Consider the following 10,698-nt stretch of genomic DNA (forward strand, 5'->3'; position numbering starts at 1 on the left):
TCTTGCTATCGCAGTATCTTGTTCCAGAAATTTTTAAAATGGGGGAAGAAAGCCTCTCAATTTCTTATGTGAGACTTTTCAGAACTAGGCCTAGATTATAGTTTCATTGCAACACTCAGTTTAATTGTATAATCCAAAAATTTCTAGTTGAATATAATGTTCTGACACATAAATAAAACACCTTTTTCTATCAAAAGAGAAATTTGATATCTTTTAATTATAGTTTTTTATATTCATTTTTTGAGAGTACGTAAATTATACACTTGTAAAACTGAATGTGTATGTAGGCTTAATTAGTTTCATTCTTATTTTCATACTTCCTTCTCATAGTTTAATATTTTTCATTGCAACATTCAGTTTAATTAAAGAATCCAAAAATTTCAAAATTCTTAAATTAATATTATAATCTGACTCATAAACAAAACGTTTTCCTATCAAAATAGAAATTTGATATTTTTTAAATAGGCATATTTTTTAGTTATTTTTATGAATAATTATATATATATAATTAATTATTCATCACATATATATATATATATTAGTCATTTTATTTATTCTGGTTTCATTCCGGTATTTTTCACATTGTATTGTATTCAATGTGTTTTAACAAAGATTACTTAACAAAAGTAAATATCGTGGGCTTTACTTCAGATTGAACTTAAAACAAAAGTACTTCATTTTTCTGAATATATTCAATCGCAAATTCTAAGATCAATATTATCAATTCGTTAGTTCATTAAATACAAAATAATCATTAAATGAACATTATATATACATATATGCATACAATATATATTAATAATACAAAATTTATATATAAATAGTTTTTTTAAGAAAGTTTCGTAAGGCATAATCTAAGGCCATAAATATAAATAACACAGAGCAAGAATTCATAAAATTCAAAGCAACATATTTAGGATTTCTTTTATCATGTGTTTTCTGTTGGGTTTTTTCCCCTCGCAAAGCTCTGATTCGCGTTTGTTAAATATAAAAATTGTAGTGACTATGATATTCTTTACCAAAATTCAGGAAATGCTTCTGTCAATGTTAAAGATAACATTCTTGAGTTAATATTATTGGTAATATCATTAATACATTGGTATTCCATCGCTAGTTTTGTTTCCAAGTTCAATATTTTAAATTTTCTCCTAATTTTTTTAGCATTCTTCCATTTTCCATTTCTAACTACTTCTTATAATATTATAAAGATCCTTCAACTCTAGTAATTTGAAAAAACAGAAGTTTTTACCATTTCGAACAAGCATTGATTAAAATGAAATAAAGAAAGTAATCTAGAGGATATATTTGTATTAAATTATGCATCTCTCTGTAGAGCGAATTCTATACTTCTTTCATGAATTTCTTATGAAAATAGGATGGATACTTGTTACTTTTAGTTATTTATCGTTAACAGTGTGTGACTAGCAATCAAATGTGTGATTAGAGCACATAACCATTCTTTATGGCTTATTCAGTTGATAAAGTCTATAAAGGTTTTCTTGGGTTGAATAACGACTTCATCTTCCACATGACCTGCAGATACAAAACATATGATATATTAACAGCAATTATTGGTGTAACCATTAAAAAAAAACTCAAACAGAGCTTGATTGTTGACTAGATACTTGAGTAGGCATTGTCGAACTCTTTTTCTTCGCAATGGCTTTCCTGCATTCCTTCCTGGTCTTTTCTGTGAAAGTGAAACTGAAGAAAATGAATACACCTTGAAGAACATTGCAGAGGACGTAGAGGTACCACAACCACATGGCTTCTGATGATGTTGCCAATACTCCAAAGATCCACATGAGCCCCATGACAACAGCAAGACGGAAGCTTACGAGAAATCTTGACCACAAATCCGCTTTATTTTCAGATTTTTTCATTGTTGCGCTGTTTATCATGCAGAAACTTGAAATGAAAAGTGCAACATTGAAAAACAGCAGAACGAAGAGAGGTATAGCAAAGTACACCAGTAATGCTTGTTTGTATCTAAACCAGCATGAATCGTGTTGCATTATCAGCCTGTATTTTTCATCGCTTCCAGGACTTGCATCTACAATTAATCCAACTACGATGATGAAAAGAGGAACACCCCATGCATATGCGGAATAAATTGCGAAGCGTGTCAGCATGGGCCTATCACCGGTCAATCGTAATTTGGCGGTCGCCATTCTTAATGATCGCCAAATATCGTAAGACATGACGTTCATCCAAAAGAATGAACCCAAAAAGGCGAAGGCTTTAATCACTCCCGTTGCTGTGCAATCGGACACTTCTTTTCTGAAATACGGAATGAACGTACACAGGTAAGCTACCAGCAAAGCAACACAAAGAGAAACCAAACAATATCCTGGTAAGTTCCTGAGTTTCTTGAAAACCATGAACATCGTCACATGCAGTACTATGCAAAACGCAGATATGGCTGTGCCAACTAGCGAGACAATGGCTAAAGTTTCGGGAAATTTACTTTCATCGAAAAAATCTGGACAAATAAAAAGTTCTTTCGTGTTGGGATCTATGAAGTATTGCGTAGGCCTGAATTGTCTCTTGTTGTATATCGGAACATGAACTGACTTGTTAGGTAAAATCTCGTAGCAACCAAATTCGACAACCGTTTTTAGGCATTCGACGAAGCGTTGTTCGAATTCAATTTCCTCTGCGCTTTCAACTGATTCTGTAGAGGTATCGACATCAGAACGTTTAGAAAGAACCCTTTGATCGGATTGTGCATCGGAAATGTTCATGCAAAAGTCGACTTCTTCAGATGTTTCCTCTTTTGGCTCCAACTCGTGATGAATGAATTGAGATGAATTTGATGACCGGATGACTCGATGTCCGGCCGAGCAAGTTGGTATGCAACAAATGATTGTCCAAAATAGGAGCATCAGCGAAGATTTCGAAGTGCACCAATTCATGTTTTCAACTGATGAGGGTTTGAAAAGCGTAAAGCAAACTTGTCTTCAAAGGTGTTTTCTTGAAATCTCTTCAGAACCTTTTTATTAATGCGTTCATCTCAATATGATCAAAATAGTTCTTCTGAAAAGTAAGGAGAAAATAAGTTTTAGTTTTCTAATAAAATCGACTAAAAAATACATTTATTTTAACAATTTTTTTTCTGAAAAATGTAATTTTACATTGTATGAAGTTCATAATTTATCAGAAAAATATACAATGAATAAATAAATTTAACAACAAGAAAGTAGGAAGAACCGAGTCGTAATATTAGAAGTTCAAAGCACAGACCTTAAAAATTTCTATCTGAAATGAGTTCGCCGACAAACAAAGTATTGTTTAAGTTAAACTTGCCATGTAATTTCAATGCAAATTTTAAAATCGTTGTTTTCAATTAAATTATAAGATTTAATAAAAGGTGTATTTAGACTAATTACATTCTTAAAATTATCTTAAATATCGTACTAGGTCACATGTTATTCTTTTTTCGCAACAAAAATATGTAAGATCATTGAATAAAATAACACTAAAACATGAATTAAGGTATTAAAACAAGGTGATGTCTGTTAAGTCATTTAAAATTTTAGTTGAAAGCACAAAAATATGCTTTAAAATTTTTATAATCAAGAATAAAGCTTAGATAATATAGCAAGATATATTTTTTTTCGTAAAATGAAAGATTATGCAACATTTTTTTATTATTATTTCTCGAGCAACTTTCATTTTTATGGTAGGCTAGATATGTTTTATAATATGAAATTTATTATCAATTTTAAATATCATTTTTTGTTCAAAATTATTGTACCGAAAGAGAAATTACTTTATGCTGTAATTCATCAACTCTAAAGTTCAAAGAACACTTGAGGAGTTTACATTTCGGTGAAATACGAACATACGGTGAAATACGAAAGAAAATTTTTTCTATGCATTTAAATACTTAAATGCACAAAAATGAACATAATTTTAATTTTGAATTTGGGATATTACAACCATTTGTATCTACTACTATTATTTAAAACCAGATACTATACAAATATTAAACTATTTTTTTAAGTATTTCATAAGAAATATATTTAGTGTCATTGAATACAAAATATGCTAACATGTAGTTGTCATATTGATACTGCAGTAAAAAATGTCATTTGATCAGCGAAAGTTACGTTTATTGTAAAGATGTATAAATAGAAAACAAGTTTTCTACTATAGAATTTTTTTAAATTTATAAGCTAGAAAATATGAAAATTTTCAAAAAATTATTTTTTATGAAGCATGATGAGATAATAAATTGACGTATTATTTTATTATTTGATTTTATCTTTTAATTATTTCATTTTATCGTTCATTTTAAGAAATATTGATAAAACTGTTTTCTTTCTAAAACAGAAAATTTCGAAGACTAATGGATGACACTTTTAAGAGAAAGTTGGTTCCTTTATTCAACTGAAAAAAAATCTTTAAACTCAGAATTTAAATTTCCATGCCAAATTTCTGATATGTTATGGAATTTCTTTTTTGTTTCAAATGTAACATCTGTAAAATTAGATTATTTTTAAATTTTTCAATATTTATAAAATTTACTGCGGGTAATTATTCAATTATATTTCATATTGTAAGCTTGTGGAAATGTTGAAAGCACCAAGCGGACAAATGAATTAGCTATTTTAGAAGGAAGCCAAATATATAGTACTGATACAAGCAGAGATCTCTCTCTTAACCCTTTGACTACCAATAGGACATATACATAAGTATTTATTTTTTTTGATGGGAAGAGGGTACATTTGATCATTATGTCCTAGCCATGGGGGCCTAAAAACATTTTGAAAACAATCGAATAGATTTGTCTAATACAGAACCTATTATCTTCATTTTCTATACGATTTCAGAGAAAAAAAATTTAAAAATTAGTAGTCAAAGGGTTAATAAATAAAACAAATATTGTAAGATACCATATTTTGAGATATATTTTTAAACGTCATGCTTAGAGCTAAAATGAAATATTTTTAAAGAAGCTTACCAAGTTGAGGATTCTGCAATACGTATTTATGTCTAAAACAGATATAAAATTATGAGAAAAAAAACTAGGTAAACAATTGAGATAGCTTTCTTTTAAATTCCATTTGCTTCGCTGAAAATCTATCGACAACTATCTTGCCAGGAAATGAGCAAGTGTTTCGCAAAGAGCTAGCATCTACTCACTTCCGGCCACCCAGAGAAAACAAAAGAAAAATGTTTGCATTGCACTTTTGTCATATCTAAACCAATCGCTTTTTTTTTACAAAGTAACGTGTGGCTAAAATTCTTACTGAAAAAAAAGCTTGATGGGAATTTGATGCATAAACTAATGAAACTCTCGAGCATGATCCAGCGGGTTTTTTTTAATACTAGAATAGTAATTTTTTTCTTGTTATTAATATTTTGTCAAAGCATTCCGTGTCAAATTGTTGATGAGTTTTCATACTGTGTATCCGCAACCAAAAACGCTATTAGCAATGTATGCATGCAAGGATGATGATTCAAAATCACTACATTCTAAGTGAATGATATTCTGAATGCGTTTTCTGCACTATCATTAAATATGTTGTTACATTAGAACTAAATTTCTCAGGATGAGTAACTTTTCCGAAATATTTAATCAATTTTGAAATATAAGTTTATGGAAAAAGACTATTTTTTATAAAAAAAGATTTATATGAATATTGGCAACAATGACAAAATAAAATATGTACATTTTTAAGTATAGTGTTTATTTGATTACATGTAAGCTCTGACGATTAAAGATACTATTATATGCCTTTTTAGTTCCCATATTTTTCAAACGCATATTACCCACTCTTCTAGATAAAATATTTAAAAAATAATTCCAAAAATATGTGCATTTTTAAGAATGGCATTAACTTGACTGCTCTGACAATTATAGATATTATTGTATGCTTTTTCAGTTCCCATATTTATTTAAATGCGTATTACCCATCCTACTAGTAAAAATATTAAAAGCAAATAAGCCAGCACACATCGTGGATCATTGTAAAAATGTCTTTTAAAATCTATTATCTTTGTATTAGTTTTTAATTTTAAAATAATTTTTCTCATGACAGTTTCGGAAATAACACTATACTAGCCAGATAACATCACGAGAAAAAGATTGGCCTATCGTTTTAAAAAAAAAAAAGACAAATTGAAAATTTGCGGTGTTTTTTTTTGTATGATTATATTTAACAAAATTCCTATTATTTTTAATATGGTAACTAACGTTACATTTTACAGCGGAAATGTTTAATTACAATGTTAGAAATAAAATTTTTATAAAAAAATATATGGGGAAAAAAAAGAAGATTTGATAAGCTTTTTTTCCCTCTTTTTCTTTCTCTTAATGCAAATATAATTAAATAATTTTATGAATTAAATTACTCCGTGAATTCCATTCGACAATTAGACTTACACATTAAGTCTTTCAAAAGGAATTGAAAAATAACCATCTATTTCTTCAAACGCTATATAATAAATTTTGGAAAGTTTGTTCAAATTAAGGGGAAAAATTGCAAGGTAATAAAATTGAAATCGCATTTTTTTAAAGTGGATAAATGTTGAAAATCGTTTCCTTTTTTATGCAATAATTTGGACTAAGATTTCACACATTCAAACGTTCAAACATTTAGATTAATTTCTAAATAAATAAAAAAAAATTCTAATTTAAACTTCTGAAACGTTTTCTTAATGACCTTTTTACATCCTGTTGAACCAAGAATTTGGCAAATTTAGTAGTTTTAAGCCTGTCTGCCTTTTTGATGTTTTGAACGATTTTGGCATAACTCGGTATACAAGTACAGATGATTTTAGAGCATTTTTGATAAAGAATTTTTTTTAAAGCGAATGTTTAAGGACAAACCTTTCCTTAGCAACAATTTATCATTTCTAACGCGAAATTCTTTTTATTTTCCTTCTTTCAAAATCTCACATATAAGGAAGTTGTGGATTGAAAGGAATGTTTGTGTTTTCCGAAAAAAATATATTCCGATTCAACAATTTAGAAACGCTATAAAACATTTGGTATTTAAATTTTTGTGAAAAATGAGTAACATCCTTAATCGGGAAGGGAAAAATAGCTAATCAATACTTTTAAATGAAGACTCCAAACGAATATCGGAAAAAATGTAGATATTGTAAAATTTGTTACAATATACTTTACATATTTTACAAGTTATAAGGTAATACAAGTCAAATATTTTTAAATATGCAACGTATATTCTTAAATATTTCTAAATTGAAATTTCTGGTAACAAGAAAAATCAAGAGACGTAAAAATCGACTGAAAAGTCTTTAAGGTATGCTCTATATTCAGAATAAATTTTTTGAAAAACGTTCGAAAGTAGTTATATTTCTGAATGTTTGCACAAAAAAAAAATTGAAAAATCTCTATGAAACCTATTTTCACAATTAAGTGACAAAAGATTTTAAAACAAAAATTGAAAAAAAATTGCTTTTTTAGTTTCAAAAGAGGTATGCAGCAAAAATCTTCTAGTTTAGAGGTTAATCAAATGATTTGTTTAAAATTTTTGCTGATATTCTTAAGAAATATATTATCTAGTTCTTGAACTAAAAGAATAAGCAATATTATTATTAATTCTTTAAATATTATGATTTAACTAATAAATAACACAAAATTTTCAATTTTTTTCATACTGTGAAACACTAAAAGAACCATAAAATATTTCTAAATTAGTAGATAACGTATTCTCAAATTCAAGATTTGCAAAACATATTGAGGAATGATGATATCAAATTTGAATTTTTAAAAAATGCATCAGATTGTATTTTATAAAATTCTTTTGTTTGAAAATTCTATCGAAGATTATTATTTGAGAAAATCGCATCTAAAAATGTAAAATATCATTAAAACATATGTAAAATCCATGTATAAATATCAGTGTAATTTCCCAAAAAAATGGACTTAAAAACAAAATTCTAATGGTTTTATAAAGAAAATTGTTCGAATATTAAGGATATTAAATATAAAAATTCATAATTTCACAAAGTATAGACTTTCTAATGTAGTCATTTACCTATATGTAACAACAATAAATGAAATAGATGTAAGATAATAAACCAAGATTTATAACGTATAAACGCCAAAAAAAAAAAAAAAACACACACACACATAATGTTTGCTAACTTTCGCCGAAGCATGGAGTTTGTTGAACACTTTATAGATCTCTGTATGGAAACTATTTAACAGGAGATAAATGGAAATTTATTGTGATATGTGCTGAAACATGGGTTGACATAAATTGTTGAAATAAAAATATGTATATTTACAATAAAAACGAGAAAAAAATGAACAAACCTGATTCCAGCAAAGCAAAGAAAATTTCAGTAGGGAATTTATGGTAGTCAAAGGATTATTTTATCATGGGATATTAAAAATAAAAAGAATGAAAACAAATTTAATAAACTCAACATATTATAGAGTGTAGATTTTATGTCCGATATTTGCAGAATCAATTTCAATTCTTTTTCCTAAAGACTTTCAAAGAATGAAAATTCCTCAAGACAAACCTAGAAGTCATCTTTCGAAAAGTATCATTGCATTTATAAAAACAATGAAGACTGATTCAGATGTGCCATGACTTCCATTTCAACATATTTCTGAAAAGTTTCGCCAATGGATTTTTGTAGATTCGATCTATTCTAAAGGAATATTTTTGGTGGAAACAAATAAAAATAATAGATGGATTTTGGAAAGTAGAGGATGAATGGAAATTATCACTCCTGGAAATTTTACGAAAACCTTCTATCGCATAAGACACGATGTGGACTCATAGTTCAGAAAATAGGCTATCAGATGGAAAATATATAAAGATTGCTTTTACATTTTAAATATGGCCTAAATGGCTCCGAAATTGTTCTAAAAATGTGTACACACCTTCTGTACAAATAGTATGCTATCTTAAAGCATTTTACTAGAAAAAATGAAAATAAAGAGAGGGAGTTCAAGAAGAGTGAGTCACTTACTTTGATAAACTTTTTGGGAAGACTCGCGTATCCATCTTTAACACTCCATGAACTAAAGCTACGTACGCCTACCTGTTGATGGATACCGGACGGAGGTTTTGTTTCCTGCTCAGGAAGTCTACGTAAGAATGAGTTGTTCGTTCCAGAAAATAGAGTGGGACTTTCGCAGCGCCTAATTTCCAAATATTTTTAACTGAGGAAATCCCTCAAATTTCTGAGAAATTTCCTGGATCTAGGTCTGATTGATTCAGCTTACTTTTTAGATTGCTAATTTTGTTATGCAACAAATTTTAATAAGTCAGAATAGAAAATTAATATAGGTTTTTTTTGTACGCTTGTTTCCCATTTTGTGTTCTTAAATGTGTAAATTAAATTTATTTTCAAAGAAAATAAATTAAGAACACACCTTAAAATTGTATAAATAAAAAAATTAACTTTTGTTTTAAAATTTGGGAATTATTTTAACAAAAGATTAACTTTTGAATCTTTTCTTTTACTTTAAATTAATGCCATAATTTTAGGTTATGATTCTGTAATTATAAAAAGAAAACCAGAAAAATGTTTTCTAGTGATCGTTTATTATAGAGATCATATTTTTTTCTAGTTCTTGTAAAACAGGGTCTTAAAATGTGTGAAATTCTTTATTAGAATTAAAGGAATATAAAAGAATTCCTCCAATTGGGAAAGGTTTTAAGGGGACAGTGAATTTCGAAATAAGCAAAAACGTGCAATTTTATTTCTATCGTTTCATCACCAAAATATATATTTATATTCAACTAAAGGAGTGTTATGAAATGTATTGTTCAGTAAAATAAATATTTGCAAGCCTAAAGGGAGAAAAAGTACATTTTAATGACTTTTTTAAAATGATATTTTAATTAGAATGAAATATATTTAAAATGTTCCATGTGTCTTAATTTTTGAAGGAATTAAATAAAATTGATAAGATTTCGGTCAAACATTAAAAGAAAATGGGGTATGTGTTTTATGTTTCGAATTTTTTTTAGCCGAATCTATTTTAAAAGTCAATTTTAGTTCGGAAAAACATAAAATTCCTATGAAAATTCAGTAAGTGCGCATAAAAATATTTCTAAAAATTTAGCATTTAATTGTAATTACAAAATACTATGTGATTTTGTATCAAATAGATTTACTTTGAGTAATAATAAAAAATAATTAAAAATAATAAATTAAAAATTAAGTCTCCTGGAATATTTAAATTTTTTTTTAATTATATAACTTTTAAATTTTTTTAAAAAATAATATATTTTATTTAAAAATGTTTTTTAAAGAAATTTGACGTATTTATATTTTAATACATGTGCGTAAAAAAATTTTCATAACCCTGACTAAATGATTCCCAAAATTGTTTAATAGTCCACTGAATTCGTTAATAATTAAAGAAAATAAAGAAAATATGAATTATTTAACAGAAAAATTTAAGCACATAATATAGTGTTCACATAATATAGAATCAATCGAGATAAAAGTCAAAAAAATGTGCCAACAATGCGTACGGAAAGATTTATCCTTTAAGGAAAGCTCCTTAGTTTGTAAATATAATTTTAATTTGCTTTCTCATCGTGAGGCTTTTTGGTATATATTTCGAAGACGAATAAATAATATCCATCATATTTTTGATAAAAACGATACATCCCTATTAACTAAACAAATTTAAGATATCCGAATAGATTGTAAAGATTTCCAAGAAAATTTGATTTTTTTACGATCTGAAAA

General features: G+C 27.4%; 1 protein-coding gene across 2 annotated transcripts; it reads right to left on the reverse strand.

Moving 5' to 3' along the window:
* Nucleotides 1-451: 451 nt before the first annotated feature.
* On the reverse strand, nt 452-9,069 carry LOC129976660 (probable G-protein coupled receptor Mth-like 3). Of its 2 annotated transcripts, none has more exons than XM_056090350.1 (2): nt 8,962-9,069; nt 452-3,036 (listed from the first exon to the last, which is right to left on the reverse strand). In XM_056090350.1, exon 2 carries the CDS (start codon nt 2,913-2,915, stop codon nt 1,596-1,598), a length of 1,320 nt encoding a protein of 439 aa, XP_055946325.1. In that variant the 5' UTR covers nt 2,916-3,036; nt 8,962-9,069; the 3' UTR covers nt 452-1,595. The 2 variants fall into 2 exon arrangements, with proteins under 2 accessions (XP_055946325.1, XP_055946326.1); XM_056090351.1 differs by lacking the exon at nt 8,962-9,069 and adding an exon at nt 4,967-5,084.
* Between the last annotated feature and the right edge of the window lie 1,629 nt (nt 9,070-10,698).

The sequence above is a fragment of the Argiope bruennichi genome, chromosome 7 (genome assembly GCF_947563725.1).
Source record: "Argiope bruennichi chromosome 7, qqArgBrue1.1, whole genome shotgun sequence".
Lineage (NCBI taxonomy): Eukaryota > Metazoa > Arthropoda > Arachnida > Araneae > Araneidae > Argiope > Argiope bruennichi.